Source organism: Poecile atricapillus, chromosome 33 (assembly GCF_030490865.1).
Source record: "Poecile atricapillus isolate bPoeAtr1 chromosome 33, bPoeAtr1.hap1, whole genome shotgun sequence".
In the NCBI taxonomy this organism is placed as follows: Eukaryota; Metazoa; Chordata; class Aves; order Passeriformes; family Paridae; genus Poecile; species Poecile atricapillus.
Genome location: NC_081281.1, coordinates 430,486 through 456,955, shown reverse-complemented (window position 1 = coordinate 456,955; position 26,470 = coordinate 430,486). Strand labels below are relative to the sequence as shown.

Below are 26,470 nucleotides of genomic sequence, written 5' to 3'. Positions count from 1 at the left end.
GGGGGGGGTCCGGGGGGGGGTTCGGGGGTCCCGGGGGGTGTTTCGGGTGTCCCGGGGAGTCCCGGGAGGGTTCGGGGGGGGTTCGGGGGTTCCCAAGGGGGTCCCGGGAGGGTTCGGGGGGTTCCCAAGGTGGTCCCGGGGCGGGTTCGGGGGTCCCGGGGGAGGTTCGGGGGTCCCAGGGCGTTCCCAAGGGGGTTCCAGGAGGGTTCGGGGGTTCCCAAGGGGGTCCCGGGGGGTTCCGGGGGGTTTGGGGGTCCCGGGGGGGTTCCCAAGGGGTTCCCAAGGGGTTCCCGGGGGTGTTCCGGGGGTTCCCGGGGGGTCCCGGGGGTTCCCCCGCACGCGCGGGTGGGCGGAGCCTCCTCCCGCCCAGGCCCCGCCCCTTCTTCCCCATTGGCTGAGCCTCCCCCTGTGCCCCGCCCCTCCAGCCCCGCCCCCCGAGCTGTCACTCAGGGCCTCTCTCCTCTCCTATTGGTCGGTGAGGGAGGAGGGGCGGGATTTTCCTCCCGCGCGGCGCTTCCGCTTCCGGCTGAGCGCCTCCGTCGCTCTCCGGTAACTTCCGGCCGCCGCCGCCTCCCCCCGGCCCGGAGCCACCGGCACCGGCCCGGCCCGGGAGCGCCCGCGGCGGCACCGAGCCCGGCACCGAGCCCCGCACCGAGCCCCGCGCCGAGCCCCGCACCGCCCGGCCCGAGCGCTCCTCCCCGCGCCGGGGCCGCTCTGCCCCCGTCCCCGCCTCCCCGGGGCTGCCCCCATCGCTGAGCCCCCGGATCCCTCCCGGGGCGGCGGAAGGAGCGGAATTGCCGGGAAATCGCCCCCGGTCCCGGCGGGGGCACCGGGAGCCCCGGGAACAGCAGGAACACCGGGAGCCCCGGGATCACCGGGAACAGCAGGAACACCGGGAGCAGCAGGAACACCGGGATCACCGGGAACAGCAGGAGCACCGGGAACAGCAGGAACACCGGGAACAGCAGGAACACCGGGATCACCGGGAGCACCGGGAGCCCCGGGCGGGCCATGGAGCTGCCCAAGGGCAAGGCGGGAGCGGGCGGGAAGCTCCTGCTCTGCTCCCTGCTCGACTCCAAGGATGAGCTGGAGGAGGTGAGAGCGGCGCGGGAAAACACCGGGAAAATACCGGGATAAAACACCGGGAAAACATCGGGAAAATACCGGGAAAACATCGGGAAAATACCGGGAAAACATCGGGAAAATACCGGGATAAAACACCGGGATAACACCGGGAAAACAACGGGATAACGCCGGGATAATACCGGAATAAAACACCGGGAAAACAACGGGAAAACACCGGGATAACAGCAGGAAAACACCGGGATAACACCGGGATAACGCCGGGATCTGGGAATGCTCCCGGGAGCGGCCCTTGCTGGGGAGGATCCGGGATGGTGCCTTTCCCCAGTTTCCCCAGTTTCCTTCAGTTTTCCCCAGTTTCCCCCGGTTTTCCCCATTTTTTCCAGGTTTTTCTCCGTTTTTTCCCGGTTTTCCCCATTTCCCCCCGTTTTTTCCCGGTTTTCCCCATTTCCCCCCGTTTTTTCCCGGTTTTCCCCATTTCCCCCGTTTTTTCTCCGTTTTTTCCGGGTTTTCCCCATTTCCCCCGTTTTTTCCCGGTTTTCCCCATTTCCCCCCGTTTTTTCTCCGTTTTTTCCCGGTTTTCCCCATTTCCCCCCGTTTTTTCTCTGTTTTTTCCCGGTTTTCCCCATTTCCCCCGTTTTTTCTCCGTTTTTTCCGGGTTTTCCCCATTTCCCCCGTTTTTTCCCGGTTTTCCCCATTTCCCCCCGTTTTTTCTCTGTTTTTTCCCGGTTTTCCCCATTTCCCCCCGTTTTTTCTCTGTTTTTTCCCGGTTTTCCCCATTTCCCCCCGTTTTTTCTCTGTTTTTTCCCAGTTTTCCCCATTTCCCCCATTTTTTCTCCGTTTTTTCCCGGTTTTCCCCATTTCCCCCCGTTTTTTCTCCGTTTTTTCCCGGTTTTCCCCATTTCCCCCATTTTTTCCCCGTTTTTTCCCGGTTTTCCCCATTTCCCCCCGTTTTTCCCCCGTTTTTTCCCGGTTTTCCCCATTTTTTCCCCATTTTCCCCCGTTTTTTCCGGGTTTTCCCCATTTCCCCCGTTTTTTCCCCGTTTTCCAGAGGCTGGAGCGCTGCGTGGGCATCGTCACCTCCCTCACCAGCGGCCTCTCGGAGCGCGAGGCCAACGACGCCCTCAACGCACACGTGAGCAACGGGAACGGGGAATTGGGGATTGGGAATGGGAACTGGGAATGGGAACTGGGAACTGGGAATTGGGAATGGGGATATGGGAACTGGGAATGGGGGATTGGGAACTGGGAATGGGAATGGGAATGGGGAATGGGAACTGGGAATGGGGATTGGGAATGGGATTGGGAATGGGATTGGGAATTGGGAACTGGGAATTGGGAACCGGGAATGGGAACTGGGGATTGGGAATTGGGAACTGGGAATGGGAACTGGGAATGGGAACTGGGAGTGGAGCTGGAGCTTCTCACCCTCAGCCCGAGGATTCGCAGAGCCAAATTCTGTTTGTTGTTTCACACGGAATTCCAGTTTATCCATCATTCCCAGTTTATCCATTGCTCCCAGTTTATCCATTGCTCCCAGTTTATCCATTCCCAGTTTATCCATTGCTCCCAGTTTAACCATTCCCAGTTTAACCATTCCCAGTTTATCCATTCCCAGTTTATCCATTGCTCCCAGTTTATCCATCATTCCCAGTTTAAAGGGAGCCAGGCCTGGAGCATTTATTCCCGTCCCATTCCCATTCCCATCCCATTCCCATCCCATTCCCATCCCATTCCCATCCCATTCCCATTCCCATCCCATTCCCATCCCATTCCCATCCCATTCCCATCCCCATCCCGTTCCCATCCCGGGAATCCCCTGGAGCAGCAGAACCCCCTGTGCTGTTCCTGGGAGCGTTTTCCCGGCTGGAATAACCCCGGGATGCTCCGGCTGTCTGGGATTCCCGGCTGATCCGGGGCTTTGGGGGTGGATTTTCCTCTCCCTCCCTCCATTCCCACCTGGAATTCCCACCTGGAATTCACCCGGATCTGGGATTTTCCTGCAGATCTGCAAAGGGACCCCCCAGCACGAGGAGATCTGCCTGGGGCTCTTCACCCTCGTCCTGACCGAGCCGGCCCAGGCACAGAAGGTGAGGAAAGCTGGGAAAGGGCTGGAATCCCGGGAATTCCGCAGCTGGAATTGAGGGAAAGCTGGGAAAGGGCTGGAATCCCGGGAATTCTGCAGCTGGAATTGAGGGAGAGCTGGGAAAGGGCTGGAATCCTGGGAATTCTGCAGCTGGAATTGAGGGAGAGCTGGGAAAGGGCTGGAATCCTGGGAATTCCATGGTTGGAATTGAGGGAGAGCTGGGAAAGGGCCGGAATCCCGGGAATTCCGCAGCTGGAATTGAGGGAGAGCTGGGAAAGGGCTGGAATCCCGGGAATTCCGTGGCTGGAATTGAGGGAGAGCTGGGAAAGGGCTGGAATCCCAGGAATTCCAGGGTTGGAATTGAGGGAGAGCTGGGAAAGGGCTGGAATCCTGGGAATTCTGCAGCTGGAATTGAGGGAGAGCTGGGAAAGGGCCGGAATCCTGGGAATTCTGTGGCTGGAATTCCCTGGGAGCCCTGACCCCTGCGGTGAGGGGAGGAGGGAGCTCAGCCTCCCTCCCACCCCAGGAATTCCTTGGATTTGGCCGTGGGAGGCAGATCCTGGTTTTTCCCAGGACCTGTCAGGGTTTTTCCCAGTTTTTCCCTTCCTGGGGAGACCTGGAGCGGGATTTTCTCCGGGAAGCCGCGCCTGGATGCTCCTGGAATTCATCCTTGGGAGGAGGAACGTGCTGGGATCCCGGGAAAGCCGATTCCCAGCAGTCCAGCTCCCTTAATTCCGCATCCTGGGAGCCACAATCCTGGATTTGGGAGCAGATCCAGGGATCCCCTCCTGGAATCACAGCACGCTTTTCCCGGGAATCCCATTTTCCCTTGGATCCGGGGCTTTGCTGGGTCGACCCCGGCGCTCCCAAATCCTTCCCAGGGAGCCCTGGAGGGGCTGAATCCCCCCAGGATCCGCTCCCGTCCTTCTTCCCGGGGCTCTTCCCGCTTTTCCAAAGGCTGATCCCCCTCCCCTGGAGCGACCCTTTCCATGGATTCCTCTGGAATTTTCCTCTGGGAACGGGAGCGTTGTGCCGGCGCATCCCGGAGCCGGAACACTTGGGATAATTGGGATAATTGGGATAATTGGATCTGCCAGGGCTCCGCTGGAGCCGGCCAGGGATTCCTGCCGGGATTTGGGATGGACGGGGTTAACCCTTTCCTGCCCGAGGAGTTCCCGGGATCTGCTGGGCCGGGAAAAGCAAAATCCCCAAAACCTGGAACCCCCCAAAACCTGGCCAGAAATCCCGAATTTCTCCAGGATCCCAAAATCTGCCCTGGGGACCCCAAAACTGGACCTGGGGACCCCAAAATGGCCCAGGGACCCCAAAACTGGGCCCTGGGAGCCCCGGGATGGGAGCCCCGGGATGGGAACCCCGGGATGGGAGCCCCGGGATGGGAGCCCCGGTATGGGAACCCTGGAATGGGAACCCCGGGATGGGAGCCCCGGGATGGGAGCCCCGGGATGGGAACCCCGGGATGGGAACCCCGGGATGGGAACCCCGGGATGGGAACCCCAGGATGGGAACTCCGGGATGGGAACTCCGGGATGGGAACCCCGGGATGGGAACCCCGGGATGGGAGCCCCGGGATGGGAACCCCGGGATGGGAGCTCCGGGATGGGAACCCCGGGATGGGAACCCCGGGATGGGAGCCCCGGGATGGGAGCCCCGGTATGGGAACCCTGGAATGGGAACCCCGGGATGGGAGCCCCGGGATGGGAGCCCCGGGATGGGAACCCCGGGATGGGAGCCCCGGGATGGGAGCCCCGGGATGGGAACCCCGGGATGGGAGCCCCGGGATGGGAGCCCCGGGATGGGAACCCCGGGATGGGAACCCCGGGATGGGAGCCCCGGGATGGGAACCCCGGGATGGGAGCCCCGGGATGGGAACCCCGGGATGGGAACCCCGGGATGGGAACCCCGGGATGGGAGCCCCGGGATGCTCCGAGCCGTTGCCGAGGTGTCCGTCCCTTCCCCCCGGGGATGTTTGCTCTCATTAAAGCCTCATTAATCACCCTGCTTAATTAAACGGCCCCCGGATTGTGTCAGCCTGGCAGAAATGGAGGAATTCCGGCTCTCCCCCAGGGAATTCTGTTCTGTTTCCCTGGGGGTTCATTCCCGCTTTTCCAGCGTTTCCCTGCGGATCTGAGCCGGGCTTTCCCAGGGAATGGGATTCTGGGCTCCTTCCACCTGGATTTAATTTAAATTCAATTTAATTTAAGCTCACCCCGTGCCCAGGCAGGGCTGGATTTACCCCACGGATCCGTGGATTTGCCGTTCCCTGCCCGGAGCCGCCCTTCCCACGCCGCCTTTCCCGTTTTTCCCGCAGTGCTACCGGGACCTGGCGCTGGTGAGCCGGGACGGGATGAACATCGTCCTCAACAAGATCAACCACATCCTGATGGAGAAGTACCTGAAGCTGCAGGACACCTGCAGGACACAGGTGAGGCGTTCCCTGGACCCCGGGAAGGACGGGAATGACGGGAATGATAACGGGAATAATGACGGGAATAATAACGGGAATAATGATGGGAATAATGATGGGAATGATGGGAATAATGATGGGAATAATGATGGGAATAATGATGGGAATGATGGGAATAATGATGGGAATAATGATGGGAATAATAACGGGAATAATAACAGGAATAATGATGGGAATAATGATGGGAATACTGATGGGAATGATGGGAATAATGACGGGAATAATGATGGGAATAACGGGAATAATGATGGGAATAACGGGAATAATAACAGGAATAATGATGGGAATAATGATGGGAATAATAACGGGAATAATGATGGGAATAATGGTGGGAATAACGGGAATAATAACGGGAATAATGATGGGAATAATGATGGGAATGATAACGGGAATAGTAACGGGAATAATGATGGGAATAATAACGGGAATAATGATGGGAATAATGATGGGAATAATAACGGGAATAATGATGGGAATAATGATGGGAATGATGGGAATAATAACGGGAATAATGATGGGAATAATAACGGGAATAATGATGGGAATACTGACGGGAATGATGGGAATAATAACGGGAATAATAACGGGAATAATAACGGGAATAATGATGGGAATACTGACGGGAATGATGGGAATAATAACGGGAATAATAACGGGAATAATGGTGGGAATAACGGGAGTAATGATGGGAATACTGATGGGAATGATGAGAATAATAACGGGAATAATGATGGGAATAATGATGGGAATAATGATGGGAATAACGGGAATAATGATGGGAATGATGGGAATAATAACGGGAATAATGACGGGAATAACGGGAATAATGACGGGAATAACGGGAATGACAGGAATAACGGGAATGATGGGAATAACGGGAATAATGACGGGAATAATGGGAAAAATGGGAATAATGATGGGAATAGCAGGAATGATGGGAATGACGGGAATAATGACAGGAATGATGGGAATAATGACGGGAATACTGACGGGAATAACAGGAATGACGGGAATAACGGGAAGAATGATGGGAATGACGGGAGTAATGATGGGAATAATGACGGGAATAGTGACGGGAATACTGACGGGAATGACAGGAATAATGATGGGAATAATGACGGGAATAGTGACGGGAATGATGACGGGAATCTGGCGGGGTCTGATCCCGGGATTTCCGTGTCCAGCTGGTTTGGCTGCTCCGGGAGCTGGTGAAGAGCGGAGTGCTGGGAGCGGATGGGGTGTGCATGACCTTCATGAAGCAGATCGCAGGTGAGCCAGGGATCCTGGGGATCTGAGCTGGGGATCCTCGGGATCTGAGCTGGGAATCCTGGGGATCTGAGCTGGGGATCCTGGGGATCTGAGCTGGGAATCCTCTGGATCTGAGCTGGGAATCCTCAGGATCTGAGCTGGGAATCCTGGGGATCTGAGCTGGGAATCCTGGGGATCTGAGCTGGGAATCCTCAGGATCTGAGCTGGGAATCCTTGGAATCTGAGCCAGGAATCCTGGGGATCTGAGCTGGGAATCCTGGGGATCTGAGCTGGGAATCCTGGGAATCTGAGCAGGGAATCCTGGGGATCTGAGCTGGGAATCCTGGGGATCTGAGCCGGGAATCCTGGGAATCTGAGCTGGGAATCCTGGGGATCTGAGCTGGGAATCCTGGGGATCTGAGCCGGGAATCCTCAGGATCCGAGCCGGGATCCCTCCAGAACTTGGCCCAGGCAGGGCCCACCAGGGTCCTGAACCCCCAGAGCCAAATCCAGGCTCTGTCCCTGGATCCCCTGGATCCCCTGGATCCCCTGGGGCTGGATCTCTTGGATCCCGCAGGATCTGTCCCCAGGATTCCATCCAGGCAGGGAATCTCTCCGGGATGATCCCCCCGAGGAGCCGCGGTTCCCGTTGCTCCCGGGCCGGGGCTCCCACACCCAGCAGATCCCCTGGGATCCCAGGGCTGGATCCCAGATCCCGCTGCTTTTCCAGGTGGGGATGTGACTGCCAAGAACATCTGGCTGGCAGAGAACGTTCTGGAGATCCTGACAGAGCAGAGGTACGGCCGGGAACCGCGGCTGGGAGAGGGGGGAGCCTTCCCAAACCCGCAATTCCCAGATCCCCCCAGATCCCCCCAGATCCCCCCAGATCCCAAACCCCCTGCAGGGCTGAGGAGCTGGCCTGGCTCGGGCCCAGCATCCCGGGAATGTTTCCTTCCCGAGCTTCCCGAGCCCTGGGGGAGGATTTTCCTCCGGGAGAGTCGATTGCCCGAAAGTTTCCGGTGTTTGGGCGGCTCCTGCTCCGTCTGGGAATCTCATCCCGAGCCTGTGGGGATCCACAGGATCCCAACTGCAGGATTCCCTCCCTGGGGCTCTGTCCTGCGGGGGCTGCGAGGATTTGGGGCGGATTTGGGATTGTCAGGGAGGGTTTGGGATTGTCAGGGAGGGTTTGGGATTGTCAGGGAGGGTTTGGGATTGTCAGGGTGGGTTTGGGATTGTCAGGGTGGGTTTGGGGTTCCCAGATGAGTTTGGGAGTGGATTTGGGGTTTCCCAGGATGGATTTGGGGTTCCCAGGATGGATCTGGGGTTTCCCAGGATGGATTCAGGGATCCCAGGATGGATTCAGGGTTCCCAGGATGGATTTGGGATTTCAGGGAGTGGATTTGGGGGTTCCCAGGATGGATTCAGGGATCCCAGGATGGATCTGGGGTTCCCAGGATGGATTTGGGGTTCCCAGGATGGATTCAGGGTTCCCAGGATGGATTCAGGGGGTTCCCAGGATGGATTCAGGGATCCCAGGATGGATTCAGGGTTCCCAGGATGGATTCAGGGATCCCAGGATGGATTCAGGGTTCCCAGGATGGATTCAGGGATCCCAGGATGGATCTGGGGTTTCCCAGGATGGATTCAGGGATCCCAGGGTGGATTCAGGGATCCCAGGATGGATTCAGGGATCCCAGATGGATTTGGGGATCCCAGATGGATTTGGGGATCCCAGGATGGATTCAGGGATCCCAGGATGGATTCAGGGTTCCCAGGATGGATTTGGGATTTCAGGGAGTGGATTTGGGGTTTCCAAGGATGGATTTGGGGTTCCCAGGATGGATCTGGGGTTCCCAGGATGGATTTGGGGTTGCAGGGAGTGGGTGCTGAAGAGCAGCCTGCTGGTGGCCATGGCCGTGTACACCTACCTGCGGCTGATCGTGGATCACCACGGCACGGCCGCGCTGCAGGCGCTGCGGCAGAAGGAGGTGGAGTTCTGCATCTCCCTGCTCCGGGAGAGGGTGAGTTCCTGGGAATGGGATTGGGAATGGGAATGGGATTGGATTGGGATTGGGTTCTGGAGTTCTGCATCTCCCTGCTCCGGGAGAGGGTGAGTGGGGGATTGGGATTGGGATGGGAATGGGATGGGATTGGATTGGGAATGGGATGGGATTGGGTTCTGGAGTTCTGCATCTCCCTGCTCCGGGAGAGGGTGAGTGGGATTGGGATGGGATTGGGAATGGGATTGGGAATGGGATTGGGATGGGATGGGATTGGGATTGGGATGGGATTGGGATGGGATTGGATTGGGATTGGGATGGGATTGGGATGGGAATGGGAATGGGATTGGGATGGGATTGGATTGGGATTGGGATGGGATTGGGATGGGATTGGGATTGGATTGGGATTGGGTTCTGGAGTTCTGCATCTCCCTGCTCTGGGAGAGGGTGAGTTCCTGAGTTCCTGGGATTGGGATGGGATCCTGCATCTCCCTGCTCCAGAACTGGGATTGGGATTGGGATTGGGATTGGGATGGGATGGGATCAGGATGGGATTGGGATGGGATTGGGATGGGATCCTGCATTGCCCTGCTCCAGGATTGGGATGGGATCCCGTTCCCCTGGGGATCCCTCCCTGGGCAGGGCGGTTTGGGATTATCCCACAGCAGCTCCAGGCCTGGTTTGGCTCCGGATGGAGCAGGAGAACCCCCCAGAGCTGGGATTTGTCCCGGATTTTTCCTGGATCCTGCCGTTCCCGACGGGGCCTGGCTGCAGGCCTGGGGAGGGTGGCAGATTTATGGGCTGATTGTTTGCTTTGCCAGGCAGAACATTCCAGAACAACTCCCGGCCTTCCCTCCATCCATTCCAGCGGGGAGGGGTGGGAGGAGCGGGAATTCCTCCTTTCCCTGCTCCCATCCCCCTGCCCCGGGTATTGACCGGGATTTTTCCCTCTTTTCCCCCATTCCCAGTTCATGGATTGCTTCATGATCGGCCGGGATCTGGTGCGGCTGCTGCAGAACGTGGCGCGGATCCCCGAGTTCGAGCAGCTCTGGAAGGACATCCTGCACAACCCTCAGGTGCTCAGCTCCCAGTTCACAGGTACGGGATCCTCCCTTCCCGGGGATTTCCCAGCCGGGATCCACCCCGGGAATCCTCCCGGGATCCCCCGAGGGCGCGGCTCGCTCCGGGCTCCGCGCTTCCCTCGTCTCCTCCTCCTCCCTGGGGTTGTGGATCCGGTGGGAATTGTCCCTGCCCGTGGTCTGGGTGATCTCTGGGTGATTCCAGCCCAAACCAGTCTGGAATTCCAGGTTAATCAGAGTTATTTCCTTTAATTAAGTGATTTGGAAGGTGAGCCCAGACTGAGCTCCATAAAAATCAGGAATTCCAGGAGCTGCAGCAATGGCACCTCCATGGGATTTAATTCCTGCTGGTTTCCCCATTCCGTGGGAAAAGCAATGGATTTTATTTGGTTTTTTTTTTTTTGCATTTGTTTTATTTGTATCAATGATATTCCCATAAATTGTTCTCTTTCCTGGATGCAGCAATTCCAGGGAAATGGGGCTTTGGAGTCTTCCCACCCCTTTGGAGCCCTCAAATCCCCCTCAAACCCCTCCTTAGTGATTCCTAAAAAGCTTCCTCTGGACGCCTTTTCCAACCCAATTCCTGTTCCCTGTCCCTGCCCAGGGGTCCTGCAGCTCCTGCAGTCCAGGACCTCCCGCAAATTCCTGGCGTGCCGCCTCACCCCCGACATGGAGACCAAGCTGCTCTTCATGACCTCGCGGGTAATTCCCCATGGAATCCCTCCCAAAATCCCCCTGGATCCCTTCCCAAATCCCTCCTGGATCCCCTCCCAAATCCCCCCTGAATTCCCTCCCAAAATCCTCCTGGATCCCTCCCAAAATCCCCCTGGATCCCTTCCCAAATCCCTCCTGGATCCCCTCCCAAATCCCCCCTGAATTCCCTCCCAAAATCCCCCTGGATCCCTCCCAAAATCCCCCTGGATCCCTCCCAAAATCCTCCTGGATCCCCTCCCAAATCCCTCCTGGATCCCCTCCCAAATCCCTCCTGGATTCCCTCCCAAAATCCCCCTGGATCCCTTCCCAAATCCCCCCTGAATTCCCTCCCAAAATCCTCCTGGATCCCTTCCCAAATCCCTCCTGGATCCCCTCCCAAATCCCCCCTGAATTCCCTCCCAAAATCCTCCTGGATCCCCTCCCAAATCCCCTTGGATTCCCTCCCAAATTTCTTCCCGAATTCCCTCCCAAATTTCCCCTGGCTCAGGGTCCTGTGTGGTGCTTGTTCCCAGCCCTTCCTGCAGAATTCCCTCCCGGATTTCTCCCCAAATCCCTCCCGCCTTCCCTCCCATCCCGGTCCCGTGTCCGCGGTGTCGGTTCCCATCCCGTCCCATCCCCGTGGTGTCCATTCCCATGGGAATTCCGTGTGCGGTGTCGGTTCCCATCCCGGTTCCGTGTCCGTGGTGTCCATTCCCATGGGAATTCCGTGTGCGGTGTCCGTTCCCATCCCGTCCCATCCCCGCGGTGTCCGTGGTTCCCATGGGAATTCCATGTCCGCGGTGTCCGTTCCCATGGGAATTCCGTGTGCGGTGTCGGTTCCCATCCCAGTTCCGTGTCCGTGGTGTCGGTTCCCATCCCGTCCCATCCCCGTGGTGTCCATTCCCATGGGAATTCCGTGTGCGGTGTCGGTTCCCATCCCGGTTCCGTGTCCGTGGTTCCCATGGGAATTCCGTGTGCGGTGTCGGTTCCCATCCCGTCCCATCCCCGTGGTGTCCGTTCCCATCCCGGTTCCGTGTCCGTGGTTCCCATGGGAATTCCGTGTGTCCAGGTGCGCTTTGGGCAGCAGAAGCGCTACCAGGACTGGTTCCAGCGGCAGTACCTGTCCACGGCCGACAGCCAATCCCTGCGCTGTGACCTGATCCGCTACATCTGCGGCGTGGTGCACCCCAGCAACGAGGTGCTGAGCTCCGACATCCTGCCCCGCTGGGCCATCATCGGCTGGCTGCTCACCACCTGCACGGTCGGGATCTGGGGGATCGGGATCCGGGGGATCGGGGTGGGATCCAGGGGGTGGGATCCAGGGCATCGGGATCGGGGTGGGATCCAGGGGTGGGATGGGATCCAGGGGATCGGGATCAGGGTGGGATCCAGGGGATGGGATCCAGGGGATCGGGATCATGGTGGGATCCAGGGGATCAGGATGGGATCCAGGGCATCGGGATCGGGGTGGGATCCAGGAGATTGGGATCGGGGTGGGATTGATGGGATGGGATCAGGATCGGGATTGGGATGGGATCCTCCGGATCGGGAGGGGATCCAGAGGATCGGGATTAGGATGGGATCCAGGGGATCAATGGGATCCAGGGGATCAGGATCGGGATGGGATCAATGGGATTGGGATCGGGATTGGGATCCAGGGGATCAGGATGGGATCCAGGGGATTGGGATCGGGATGGGATCCAGGGGATCGGGATGGGATGGGGTGGGATGTGATAGGGATCAGGATGGGCCAGAAATGGATCAGGATTGGGATGGGAAGGGATCAGGATTGGATGGGATCAGGTTCGGGATGGGATGGGATCCATGGGATGGGATCCATGGGATGGGATCAGGATGGGATCAGGATGGGAAGGGAAGGGATCAGGATTGGCCGGAGCAGCTGATCCCCAGCAGCTCGCCAGGGATGTGAAGAGGGATCTTGGAGGGATCTGCAGGGATCTTGAGGGAATCTCAGAGGGAATCGTTTGGGTTTTTGTCTCCTCCAGTCCAACGTGGCGGCTTCCAACGCCAAACTGGCGCTGTTCTACGATTGGCTGTTCTTCAACCCCGAGAAGGACAGCATCATGAACATCGGTGTGTGATCCAGAGGGGATCTGCACTGGGAATCTGGGGGGATCTGCCTGGGATCCAGGGGGGATCTGCACTGGGATCCAGGGGGGATCTGCTGTGGGATCCAGGGGGATCTGCACTGGGATCCAGGGGATCTGCACTGGGATCCAGGGGATCTGCACTGGGAATCTGGGGGGATCTGCCTGGGATCTGGGGGGGATCTGCACTGGGATCCAGGGGGGATCTGCACTGGGAATCTGGGGGGATCTGCACTGGGAATCTGGGGGGATCTGCACTGGGAATCTGGGGGGATCTGCACTGGGAATCTGGGGGGATCTGCACTGGGATCCAGGGGGATCTGCACTGGGATCCAGGGGGGATCTGCACTGGGATCCAGGGGGATCTGCACTGGGATCCAGGGGATCTGCACTGGGATCCAGGGGGGATCTGCACTGGGATCCAGGGGGGATCTGCACTGGGATCCAGGGGGGATCTGCTGTGGGAATCTGGGGGGATCTGCCTGGGATCTGGGGGGGATCTGCACTGGGAATCTGGGGGGATCTGCACTGGGATCCAGGGGGATCTGCTGTGGGATCCGGGGGGGGATCTGCACTGGGATCCAGGGGATCTGCACTGGGATCCAGGGGGGATCTGCCCGGGATGGGATCCTGGGCTGTTCCCAGGGATGGGATCCATGGGATCGCTGTGACCCACGGGCAGCACTGGACCTGGCTGCCCCCCATCCCCTGGATCCCAGCCCAGGGATCCCATGGATCCCGTGGATCCAGCAGGGATCTGGGGTGTCTCACGCCGTTCCCTCCCCCAGAACCGGCCATCCTGGTCATGCACCACTCCATGAAGCCGCACCCGGCCATCACGGCCACGCTGCTGGATTTCATGTGCCGGGTGAGCTCCTCTCCTCCCTCCTCCAGGGAATTCCCGGCCCTGGCAGGGATTTCCTCCCCCTCCCCGACCCCTGACCCTGCTCTCCCTCCCTCCCTCGTCTCTTCCAGATCATTCCCAATTTTTACCCCCCTCTGGAAGCGCACGTCCGGCAGGGCGTGTTCAACTCCCTCACCCACATCGTGGAGAAGCGAGTCCTGGCGTAAGAGCCCCGGCTTTTCCCGGCTTTTCCCCAGTTCCCAGCACGGACACGGCCGCTCCCGGCGCTCCGGGGCCGTGGAAAACCCTGGGGTTGTGTCCCGTGGAGCCGCTCCCCCAGGGAATCGGGATTGCCCCAGGATCCCATCCCAGGAATTCCAGCCCCTGCTGCCATTCCCGGGCTGTGGAGGGGATCCCGAGGGAGCTGGGGGTGACGATCCCCGGCATTCCCGTGGGATCCAGGCTCCGGCCGATCCCGATCCCTGTCCCGTCCCTCGCAGCCACCTGGCCCCGCTCTTCGACAACCCCAAGCTGGACAAGGAGCTGCGGGCCATGCTCAGGGAGAAATTCCCGGAATTCTGCAGCTCTCCCTCGCCCCCCATCGAAGGTAGGGAATGTGGGGGGCTCCTGGCAGATCCGCTGGGGGAGTTTTTCCCTGGAATTCCGGATGGGCCGGGCCGGGCGTGCTGGGATTTGGGGAATTGCGGGATCCCATCCCGGATCTGGGGGAGCCTCACCTGGCTCGGTGCTCCCAGTGAAAATCGAGGAGCCGGTTCCCATGGAGATGGAGAATCACCTGGAGAAGGATGACGGTTGCTATGACAACGCCGAGGCCGCCTTCAGCGATGACGAGGAGGAGCTGAACAGCAAAGGTGAGGGAGCTCCGGAATTCCCCACGGACACAGAGAATTCCCGATTCCCTCCGTGGCCGGGAGCTGATCCCGGTGGGAATCCCGGCTTTCCTCCGGCAGGGAGGGTGTGCAGGGGCCGATTCCCGAATCCAGCGGGTCTGGATCTGTGCCCCAAGGGTTGGTTCCCTTTCCTGGCCGTTCCCAGGAGCTCCGAGCGCTTTTCCAGCCTCAGATCCCAGCTCAGATCCCAGCTCAGATCCCCCCTGGAGCCATTCCCAGCCTCGCTGCTCAGATCCCTGTGGGATTCCCGAAGTTCCAGGGGGTTTTCCCGGCAGTGGGAAGTGGCCACAGGCCCGGGATGGGGCGGGAGATGTGACCTGGGAGCCCCAGGATCCCAAATTGTGGAGATGGCCGAGGATGGGGTTTGGGAACGGGGCAGGGATCACAATCCCAGACATTCCCGGTGCCTGGGGCAATTCCCACCTTCATCCCAGAGCCCGGCTCCAGGGGAGGAGGAGGAAAACCCCTGATTCCGTGGGGAATTCCCTGTTCCCAGGGAAGAAGAGGGAGTTCAGGTTCCACCCCATCAAGGAATCCATCGTGGAGGAGCCGGTGGACATCACCCCGTTCCTGGAGCAGCTGGACGAGTCCCTGAAGGACAAAGTGCTGCAGCTGCAGAAGGGCAGGTGGGGCCCTTCCCATCCCCACGGATCTCCCAGAGCTCCTGGAGAGGGAATTCCCGCAGGAAAAGGCCTTGGGAAGGAGCTCCCAGCTCCTGCCCCGCACACCTTGGCTCAGCCCGGAGATTCCGTGGAATTCCTGGCTTTGAGCGCCTGCTTTTCACCGTGGAATTCATCCCAGTCCGGAATCCCTGCGGATTCTGGGCTGGGCCGACCCCAAAGCCGGCCCCAGTTCCCCATCCCAGCGCTCCCAGTGCTCCCAGTGCTCCCAGTGCTCCCAGTAACGCGGATCTCCCGTCCCTGTTGTGCCGCAGTGACACGGAGGCGCAGTGCGAGGTGATGCAGGAAATCGTGGATCAGGTCCTGGAGGTAACAGAGCCGGGAACGGCCGGGATCCCTGGGATGGGGACACCCAGATCCCCTTGGGATCCCTCTCTGGATCCCCTCCCTGTCCCCAGCAGCTGCTGGCAGGGATCTGGGATCACTGGGAATGGTCTGGGAGCGCTGGGAATGGTCTGGGAGCGCTGGGAATGGTCTGGGATCGCTGGGAATGGTCTGGGAGCGCTGGGAATGGTCTGGGATCGCTGGGAATGGTCTGGGATCACTGGGAATGGTCTGGGATCACTGGGAATGGTCTGGATCGCTGGGAATGGTCTGGGATCACTGGGAATGATCTGGGATCACTGGAATGGTCTGGGATCACTGGGAATGGTCTGGGATCACTGGGAATGATCTGGGATCACTGGGAATGATTTGGGATCACTGGGAATGATCTGGGATCACTGGAATGGTCTGGGATTGCTGGGAATGATTGGGATCCCTGGCAGGGATCTGGGATTGTTTTCAAGATCCTGGGATCCCTGGCAGAGTTTTGGGATCCCTGGCAGTGTTTGTTTTGGGATCCCTGGCAGTGTTTTGGGATCCCCGGCAGTATTTTGGGATCCCTGGCAGTATTTTGGGATCCCTGGCAGTGTTTTGGGATCCCTGGCAGTATTTTGGGATTCCTGGCAGTGTTTTGGGATCCCTGGCAGTGTTTTGGGATCCCTGGCAGTGTTTTGGGATCCCTGGCAGTATTTTGGGATCCCTGGCAGTGTTTTGGGATCCCTGGCAGTGTTTTGGGATCCCTGGCAGTGTTTTGGGATCCCTGGCAGTGTTTGTTTTGGGATCCCTGGCAGTGATTTGGGATCCCGGCAGTATTTTGGGATCCCTGGCAGTATTTTGGGATCCCTGGCAGTGATTTGGGATCCCCAGCAGTATTTTGGGATCCCTGCTGCCGGGATCCCTCCGGAGCAGCCCGGGATCCGTTCCCGTGTCCGTTCCCTGTGCCGGGCAGGCTCTGAGCTCCCGCTCCCATCCCTTTCCCAGGAGGATTTTGACTCGGAGCAGCTGTCGGTGCTGGCCTCGTGCCTGCAGGAGCTGTTCAAGGCTCACTTCCGCGGGGAGGTTCTCCCGGAGGAGATCACCGAGGAGTAAGGGCTGGCGTGGGGATCCGGCTTTTCCCGGGGGGATCTTCCCGCTGCTCCCGAGGGCTGGGCTCAGCCGGGATCACCGGGATTCCCCGGGAGCCCAGAGCGTCCCTGTGTCCCGCAGGTCCCTGGAGGAGTCCGTGGGGAAGCCCCTGTACCTGATATTCCGGTAGGTCCCTTCCCAAATCCCCGGGAATTCCGGGCTGCTCCATCCCAGAAATCCGCGGAGTTTCCCGTTTCCCTTTGCTGGGAATCCCGGGGGGGTTTTTTTGGGAGGCGCCGTTATCCCGGTGCCGTTATCCCGGTGCCGTTATCCCGGTGCCGTTATCCCGGTGCCGTTATCCCGGTGCCGTTATCCCGGTGCCGTTCCCGCTCTTCCCAAGGAACCTGTGCCAGATGCAGGAGGACAACAGCGGCTTCTCGCTGCTGCTGGACCTGCTGTCCGAGCTCTACCAGAAACAGCCAAGATCGGCTACCACCTGCTCTACTACCTGCGGGCCAGGTGAGCCCGGCCCCGCCCTCCCCCTGTGGCTCCTCCCTCCCTCCTCTGGCTCCTCCCTCCCTCCTGTGGCTCCTCCCTCTCTCCTCTGGCTCCTCCCTCCCTCCTGTGGCTCCTCCCTCCCTCCTGTGGCTCCTCCCTCCCTCCTGTGGCTCCTCCCTCCCTCCTGTGGCTCCTCCCTCCCTCCTGTGGCTCCTCCCTCCCAGCTGGGCCCCGCCCAGACACGTCCCTGTCCCTGGTGGCTCGGCTGTGTCCCAGCTGTGTCCCAGCTGTGTCCCAGCTGTCCCGGCTGTGTTCCAGCTGTTCCAGCTGTGTGTATCCCCAGCTGTGTGTGTGTCCCAGCTGTGTCCCAGCTGTGTGTGTTCCCAGCTGTGTGTGTCCCAGCTGTGTGTGTCCCAGCTGTGTTCCAGCTGTTCCAGCTGTGTTCCCAGCTGTGTGTGTCCCCAGCTGTGTCCCAGGTGTCCCAGCTGTGTCCCAGCTGTGTTCCAGCTGTTCCAGCTGTGTCCCAGCTGTGTGTGTCCCCAGCTGTTCCAGCTGTGTGTGTCCCCAGCTGTGTGTGTCCCCAGCTGTGTCCCAGCTGTGTCCCAGCTGTGTCCCAGCTGTGTTCCAGCTGTGTTCCAGCTGTGTTCCAGCTGTGTCCCAGCTGTGTTCCAGCTGTTCCAGCTGTTCCAGCTGTGTTCCAGCTGTGTGTGTCCCCAGCTGTGTTCCAGCTGTGTCCCAGGTGTCCCAGCTGTGTTCCAGCTGTGTCCCAGCTGTATCCCAGCTGTGTTCCAGCTGTGTTCCAGCTGTGTGTGTCCCCAGCTGTGTCCCAGCTGTGTCCCAGCTGTGTCCCAGCTGTGTTCCAGCTGTGTGTGTCCCCAGCTGTGTCCCAGCTGTGTCCCAGCTGTGTCCCAGCTGTGTTCCAGCTGTGTGTGTCCCCAGCTGTGTCCCAGCTGTGTCCCAGCTGTGTCCCAGCTGTGTTCCAGCTGTGTGTGTCCCCAGCTGTGTCCCAGCTGTGTTCCAGCTGTGTTCCAGCTGTGTGTGTCCCCCAGCAAGGCGGCGCTGGGCAGGATGGGGCTGTACGAGTCGTTCGCTCAGGCCACGCAGCTGGGGGAGCTGCACACGTGTCTGATGATGGACATGAAGGCGTGCCAGGAGGACGACGTGCGGCTGCTCTGCTTCCTCACGCCCTCCATCTACACCGAGGTGAGCCCAGGGCTGTCCCCATCCCAGCCCAGCCCAGCTCGGGTGTGTCCCCATCCCATCCCACCCCATCCCATCCCACCCTGTCCCACCCCGTCCCATCCCATCCCATCCCATCCCATCCCATCCCATGGATCCCACCCCACCCCATCCATCCCATCCCATCCCATCCCATGGATCCCACCCCATCCCATCCCATCCCATCCCATCCCATCCCATCCCATCCCATCCATGGATCCCACCCCATCCCACCCTGTCCCACCCCATCCCATCCCATCCCATCCCATCCCACCCCATCCATCCCATCCCACCCCATCCCATCCCATCCCATGGATCCCATCCCATCCCATCCCATCCCATCCCATCCCATCCCACCCCATCCCATCCCACCCCATCCCATCCCATCCCATCCCATCCCATCCCATCCCATCCCATCCCATCCCATCCCATGGATCCCACCCCATCCCATCCCATCCCACCCCATCCCATCCCATCCCATGGATCCCATCCCATCCCATCCCATCCCATCCCATCCCATCCCATCCCACCCCATCCCATCCCATCCCATCCCATCCCATGGATCCCATCCCATCCCATCCCATCCCAGCTCAGGTGTGTCCTGAGCCCATCCCAGGGTGACCCCAAATCCCAGGATCCATCCCAGGGTGACCCCAAATCCCGGGATCCATCCCAGGGTGACCCCAAATCCCGGGATCCATCCCAGGGTGACCCCAAATCTCGGGATCCATCCCAGAGTGACCCCAAATCCCGGGATCCATCCCAGGGTGACCCCAAATCCCGGGATCCATCCCTTGGCACATCCCTCTCCCTCGGAGCCGCCGTTCCCGGCCCTTGGCCCCGCCGTGGTTGGTTTTGTGTTCCCGTGCGAGGCCCTGGAGCAGGGAGCAGAGGGAAAAGGGGAATTCCAGGGATCTGGGCGGGCTGACCCCGCTGCCGGAGCCGTTCCCTGGGGATGGGGATTTTGGGAAGCCTCTCCCTGAACCCTCTGGGCTTTGTGTGTTCCCAGTTCCCGGATGAGACCCTGCGGAGCGGGGAGCTGCTGAACATGATCGTGGCCGTCATCGACTCCTTCCAGGTGCGAGAAATTCCAGCTGGGAAGGGGCTCCTCCCTGGATCCTCCCTGGATCCTCCCTGGATCCTCCCTGGATCCTCCCTGGATCCTCCCTGGATCCTCCCTGGATCCTCCCTGGATCTGCCCTGGATCCTCCCCTGGATCCTCCCTGGATCCTCCCCTGGATCCTCCCTGGATCCTCCCCTGGATCCTCCCTGGATCCTCCCTGGATCCTCCCTGGATCCGCCCTGGATCCTCCCTGGATCCTCCCCAGATTCTCCCCTGGATCCTCCCTGGATCCTCCCCTGGATCCTTCCTGGCCTTCTCCAGGTGTTTCCCTGCAGAGCTCCACAGATCTGGGGGATCCAGGGGATCTGGGGGATCCAGGGGATGAGGAGCAGGGATCCAGAGGATCCAGAGGATCCAGGGGATGAGGAGCAGGGATCCAGAGGATGCAGAGGATCCAGGGGATGAGGAGCAGGGATCCAGAGGATCCAGAGGATCCAGGGGATGAGGAGCAGGGATCCAGAGGATCCAGGGGATGAGGAGCAGGGATCCAGGGGATCCAGGGGATGAGGAACAGGGATCCAGAGGATCCAGAGGATCCAGGGGATGAGGAGCAGGGATCCAGAGGATCCAGGGGATGAGGAGCAGGGATCCAGAGGATCCAGGGGATGAGGAACAGGGATCCAGAGGATCCAGGGGATGAGGAGCAGGGATTCAGAGGATCCAGAGGATCCAGGGGATGAGGAGCAGGGATCCAGCAGATCCAGAGGATCCAGGGGATGAGGAGCAGGGATCCAGAGGATCCAGGGGATGAGGAGCAGGGATCCAGAGGATCCAGAGGATCCAGGGGATGAGGAGCAGGGATCCAGCAGATCCAGGGGAGCAGGGAGGGGGGAGGATGAGAGCCTGAGTGGGCTCTGTGTGTGTGGGAAGCCCCCCCAGCTCCCATCCCATCCCAGGGCTGCTCCTGGGAGCTTTTCCAGCCGGATCCCGCCTGGGAAGGTTCCCTGGATCCCCCCTGAGCCTGTCCCTGTCCCCCCCCAGCTCCAGGAGCTCGTGTGCCACGTGATGATGGGAAACCTGGTCATGTTCCGCAAGGATTCCGTGCTCAACATCCTCAGTGAGTGGAATGGGAACGGGACAGGTCCAGGCCCTTCCCAGCCGTGTCCAGAGAGGATCCCTGGAGCTGCCCCGAGGCTCCCGAGGTGTTCCCAGGGCCGGGTTTCCTGCTGGCATTAAAGGATCACTGTGGGATTTATCCCAGGGCGGTGCCAGGCAGGGAATGAGCCGGGCAAGGGGAAAATCCCCAAATCTGCCCCGGCTCCGCGGCCTCTGCTGGGGTCCCTCGGTGTTCCCGGAGCAAATCCCGCTCTCCCTGATCCAGCTTTGGGAGCAGCGGGATAAGCCGGGTTAACCGGGGAGCCTCGTGAGCTCCGTGTCCCTTCCCGGTGCCCGAGGGGTGGGGGGACCCCGGGAGGGTTTGGGGGTGCCCAGAGCTGGGGAAGGGGCTGGGACAGATCCCGGATATCCCATTGTTCTGTTATCCCATTGTCCTGTTATCCATCCCTGTTATCCCATTGTCCTGTTATCCATCCCTGTTATCCCATTGTCCTGTTATCCATCCCTGTTATCCCATTGTCCTGTTATCCATCCCTGTTATCCCATTGTCCTGTTATCCATCCCTGTTATCCCATTGTCCTGTTATCCCATTGTTCCTGTTATCCATCCCTGTTCTCCATCCCTGTTATCCCATTGTTCCTGTTATCCCATTGTCCTGTTATCCCATTGTTCCTGTTCTCCATCCCTGTTTTCCATCCTGTTCTCCCACTGTTCTCCTGCCATTGTCCCGTTCCCAATCCCAGTTCAGAGCCTGGACTGGGAGACCTTTGAGCAGTACTGCACCTGGCAGCTGTTCCTGGCTCACAACATCCCCCTGGAGACCATCATCCCCATCCTGCAGCACCTCAAGTACAAGGGTGAGGCATTCCCGGGGGAATCCTGGGGGGAAAATTCCCAGGGGAACATTCCCAGGGGAAAATTCCCAGGGAAACATTCCCAGGGAAACATTCCCAGGGGAACATTCCCAGGGAATTCCAGGGGAACATTCCAGGGGAACATTCCCAGGGAAACATTCCCAGGGAATTCCAGGGGAAAATTCCTGACCCGGCTCAGCCTCTGCTCCCTCCCCGTTCCAGAGCACCCCGAGGCCCTGTCCTGCCTCCTGCTGCAGCTCCGCAGGGAGAAGTGAGTGCGGCGTTCCCTGGGATGGGCTGGGGGCGCCTGGAACGCTGGGCTGGGGGGATTGGGGGGGTCTGGGGGGGTCTGGGGGGGTCTGGGGGGGTCTGGGGACACTGAGGGGGTCTGGGGGATGCTCCGGGACGCTCCGTGGTGTCGTGGGGACAGCGAGGGGGTGTGTTGGGTTCTCCATTCCCATTGTCCCGGTGTTCCTGTTGTCCTGCTGTTCCCGTTGTCCCGGTGTTCCTGTTGTCCCCGTGTTCCTGTTGTCCCGGTGTTCCTGTTGTCCCACTGTTCCTTGTGTTCCCATTGTCCCGGTACTCCCGGTGTTCCCATTCCTGTTGTCCCAGTGTCCCCGCTGTTCGTGTTGTCCTGGTGTTTCCCGTTGTCCCGGTGTTCCCATTGTTCCTGTTGTCCTGGTGTCCCGCTGTTCCCATTCCTGTTGTCCCACTGTTCCCACTGTCCTGCTGTCCCCATTCCCGGTGTCCCCATTCCCGGTGTCCCCATTCCCGGTGTCCCGGTGTCCCAGGCCCAGCGAGGAGATGGTGAAGATGGTTCTGAGCCGGCCGTGCCACCCCGAGGATCAGTTCACCACCAGCATCCTGCGGCACTGGGGGCTGCGGCACGACGACCTCCTGGGGGAGCACATCAAGGCCCTGCTCATCAAGAACAACTCCCTGCCCCGCAAGCGCCAGAGGTCGGGAATGCCCACACATTCCTGGGAATGCTGCCCCAATTCCCGCGAATTCTCACCTCAAAGGGGCTGGGAATCCTGACAGCATTCCCAGGAATTCCCACTCAAATGGGGCCGGGAATCCTGACAACATTCCTGGGAATCCTGACACCGTTCATTCCTAGGAATTCCCACCCAAATGGGGCTGGGAATCCTGCCCCAATTCCCAGGAATTCCCACTCAAATGGGGCCGGGAATCCTGCCCCAATTCCCAGGAATTCCCACTCAAATGGGGCTGGGAATCCTGCCCCAATTCCTGGGAATTCCCACCCCAAAGGGACTGGGAATCCTGCCCCAATTCCCAGGAATTCCCCACTCAAATGGGGCCGGGAATCCTGCCCCAATTCCCAGGAATTCCCACTCAAATGGGGCTGAGAATCCTGCCCCAATTCCCAGGAATTCCCACTCAAATGGGGCTGGGAATCCTGCCCCAATTCCAGGAATTCCCACTCAAATGGGGCTGGGAATCCTGCCCCGATTCCCGGGAATTCCCACCCAAAGGGGTTGGGGAGGGTTTTTCCCCCTGCTCAAGCCCCGTTCTCACGGAATTCCCTCCCTAAGGAATTTTCCCTCTCCCATCCCTGTGCCAGCCCCCGTGGAGGTGAATTCCCAGCTCCAAGGGTGAATTAATGAATTCCCAGTTCCCAGAGTGAATTCCCAGCCCCCAGGGTGAATTCCCAGCTCCCCCCATCCCATGGGATCCGGGGTGGATCTGGCTCTAATCCCTGCAGATCCTGGGATCAGCCCACGGAGCTCCCAGGAATTCCAGCAGAATCCCTGAGCAGGATTTATGGGATAATTCAGGGCTTGATCCGCCTTTCCAGGGGACCCCAATCCCCCATTCCCAGGTTTTTGGGATCTCATCCCATATTTTGGGGTCTCATCCCCATTTTTTGGGATCTCATCCCCATTTTTGGATCTCATTCCCATTTTTTGGGGTCTCATCCCCGTTTTTTGGGATCTAATCCCCGTTTTTTGGGATCTAATCCCCGTTTTTGGGGTCTCATCCCCATATTTTGGGGTCTCATCCCCATTTTTTGGGATCTCATCCCGGTTTTTTGGGGTCTCATCCCGGTTTTCTGGGGTCTCACCCCGCAGCCTGCGCAGCTCCAGCAGCAAAACTGGCCCAGCTGACCCTGGAGCAGATCCTGGAGCACCTGGACAATCTCCGGCTCAACCTGACCAACACCAAACAGAACTGTGGGTGCTTCCCCGGGGACCTGTGGGGCTGGGGCTGCGTTCCAGAGCCAGACCCCGACCCCAGACCCCGACCCCCAGACCCAGACCCCCATTCCCAGACCCCAGACCCCAATCCCTGACCCCAGACCCCAATCCCAGACCCCAGACCCCGATCCCCGACCCAGACCCCAATCCCCGACCCCAGACCCCAATCCCTGACCCCAGACCCCAATCCCAGACCCCAGACCCGATCCCAGACCCCAGACCCGACCCCAGACCCCGATCCCTGACCCCAGACCCCGATCCCCGACCCCAGACCCCAATCCCCGACCCCAGACCCCATTCCCAGACCCCAATCCCCATTCCATTCCCCATTCCCTGACCCCATTCCCACCCCATTCCCGCCTCTCTCCCAGTTTTCAGCCAGACCCCGATCCTGCAGGCGCTGCAGCACGTCCAGGCCAGCTGTGACGAGGCTCACAAGATGAAGTGAGTCCTTCCCTCCCTTCTGGGGACCCCAAAACCCCCCAAAACCCCCAAACCCCCCTCTGCTCCCCTCCTGGGGACCCCAAAACCCCCCAAAACCCCCCTCTGCTCCCCTCCTGGGACCCCAAACCCCCTGTGCCCCCCCCCAGGTTCTCGGACCTGTTCTCCCTGGCCGAGGAATACGAGGATTCCTCCAGCAAACCCCCCAAGAGCCGGCGGAAAGCCACGGCGCTCGCCAGCCCCCGCAGCCGCAAGAGCGCCGCGCAGCCCCCCAACAACGAGGAGGAGTCGGGGTCCAGCAGCGCCTCGGTGAGAGCCCCCCCGGACCCCCCAGAGCCCCCAGAGCCCCCCAGAGCCCCGGGGTGGCCGTGGTGACCCCGTCCCTGTCCCTGTCCCTGTCCCTGTCCCTGCAGGAGGAAGAGGACACCAAACCCAAACCGGCCAAGAGGAAAAGGAAAGGCTCCTCGGCCGTGGGCTCGGACAGTGACTGAGGGCTGGGACCCCCCCCGAGCCCCCCCAGAGCAAATCCCGGGGGTCAGGGACCACCCCCCCTTTTCACCAGCGTGGGGAGGGGTCGCGGTGTCCCCCCCCAGGAGCCCCCATGTGGGAAGGGGGGACCCCCACCCCCATTTTCCTACAGAAATGTAAATAAAGGGGTGGAACTGAGTCGCTGCTCCAGGATGATTTGGGGAGGGGGGTCCTGCCCCCGGGAAAGAGCCCCCTCCCCCCCGCGGCCCCCCGGGGGTCCTGGGGGGGTTCAGCACCCGAGGCCGGCGGGATTTGGGAGTCCCTGAGCGTTTCTAAGCGTTTTTAAGGAAAGCAGCAATAAAATCCTTCCTGTTTTGTACCGAGCGGCCCCGGTTTGTGGCGGGGGCCGTGTCCCCGTGTCCCCCCCCGGTGCGGCCCCGCCGGGACACGCGGCTCCCCCGGGACGGTGACACTGCCAGGCCCCCCCGAGGCCACCGGAATCTGGGACAGGGAGGGGACAAAGGGGGGGACAAAGGGGGGGGGACACGGGAGAGACACGGGGGGGACACACAGGAGGGGACAGAGGGGAGGTGACAGCGGGGCCCTGGCGGGGGGAGCACGGTGACACCGGGGGGACACCGGGGGGGCTCTGGGGGGCTCGTGGGGGGCGTGGCCATGGGGGGCGTGGTTAACATGGGCGTGGCCAGGGTGGGCGTGGCCAGGGTGGGCGTGTCGGCCCCGCCCCGAGAGGCGGCGCGGGCGATGGCGCTGGCGGCGGCGCTGGGGGCGCTGGGGCTGGGGGGGGGTCCTGGGGGGGCTCCTCGGGGGGATCCTGGGGGGGATCCTGGGGGTCCTGGGGGGGGTCCTGGGGGTCCCGCTGGGCGCGGGGGCTCTGGGGGCTCTGGGGGCGCTGCTGGCGCTGCAGCGGCGGCTCCGGCCGCACCTCTGGGCCGATCTGGCGTTCGCGCTGCGGGCGCTGCGGGCGCACCGGAGGGCGCGGGGCGGCCCCGGGGGCTCCGTGGTCTCCCGGTTCCTCCGCGCGGCCCGGGCGGCCCCGGCCCGGCCGTTCCTGCGGGGCCGGGGGGGCGCGGAGCCGCTGGGGCGGGCGGCGCGGAGCGTGGCCAGGGTGGCGAACGCGCTGCGGGCGCTGCGGGCCCCGCCGAGGCCCGGGGACACCGTGGGGCTCCTGGTGGGCAACGAGCCCCGCTTCGTGTGGGGCTGGTTCGGGCTGGCGGCGCTCGGGGCCCGCCCGGCCTTCCTGGGCACGGCGCTGCGCCCCGCGGGGCTCCGGCACTGCCTGCGCTGCTGCGGGGCGCGGGCGCTGCTGGTGGCGGACGGTGAGAACGGGGGGACACCGGGGCGACACCGGGGCGACACCGGGGCGACACCGGGGGGACACCGGGAGGGGAGCGGGGAACGCGGGGGAGAAGGGCCGAGAGGGACCGGGGAACTTTCGGGGCCCGGGGGACACCGGGGGGACCGAGGAATGCAGGGGGGAACCGGGGGATGATGGGGACCGCGGAGATCCCGAGGTGGGACCGGGGGATACCGGGGATACCGGGGATACCGGGCCGGGGAGTGAGAGGACCGGGAACCGGAGTGGGAGCAGGGGAATAGCGGTGGTACCGGGACCGGGATGGTGGTACCGGGACCGGGATGGTGGGCACCGGGACCGGGATGGTGGCACCGGGGCCGGGATGGTGGCACCGGGGCTGGGATGGTGGTACCGGGACCGGGATGGTGGTACCGGGGCCAGCGGGATGGTGGTACCGGGACCGGGATGGTGGTACCGGGGCCGGGATGGTGGCACCGGGGCCGGATGGCGGCACAGGGACCGGGATGGTGGTACCGGGACCGGGATGGTGGTACCGGGGCCGGGATGGTGGTACCGGGACCGGGATGGTGGTACCGGGGCCGGGATGGTGGTACCGGGACCGGGATGGTGGTACCGGACCGGGATGGTGGTACCGGGGCTGGGATGGTGACA

At 61.1% G+C, this 26,470-nt stretch overlaps 1 protein-coding gene across 1 annotated transcript; it reads left to right on the top strand.

The window, feature by feature from the left end:
• Positions 1 to 779: 779 nt before the first annotated feature.
• INTS3 (integrator complex subunit 3) lies at positions 780 to 24,564 on the top strand. The gene is given in 33 exon segments (XM_058860707.1): positions 780 to 880; positions 989 to 1,095; positions 2,135 to 2,218; positions 3,090 to 3,173; positions 5,499 to 5,612; positions 6,839 to 6,923; positions 7,633 to 7,699; positions 8,779 to 8,923; positions 9,871 to 10,000; positions 10,586 to 10,683; positions 11,744 to 11,935; positions 12,681 to 12,768; positions 13,571 to 13,650; positions 13,758 to 13,849; positions 14,127 to 14,233; positions 14,382 to 14,498; positions 15,034 to 15,163; positions 15,472 to 15,526; positions 16,523 to 16,626; positions 16,748 to 16,792; positions 17,007 to 17,086; positions 17,089 to 17,125; positions 18,154 to 18,307; positions 19,332 to 19,400; positions 20,427 to 20,502; positions 21,245 to 21,358; positions 21,578 to 21,626; positions 22,147 to 22,314; positions 23,449 to 23,467; positions 23,469 to 23,550; positions 23,946 to 24,018; positions 24,165 to 24,324; positions 24,429 to 24,564. Coding segments are annotated over 32 exon segments (3,060 nt in total). The 5' UTR covers positions 780 to 880; positions 989 to 1,011; the 3' UTR covers positions 24,507 to 24,564.
• Positions 24,565 to 26,470: the final 1,906 nt, after the last annotated feature.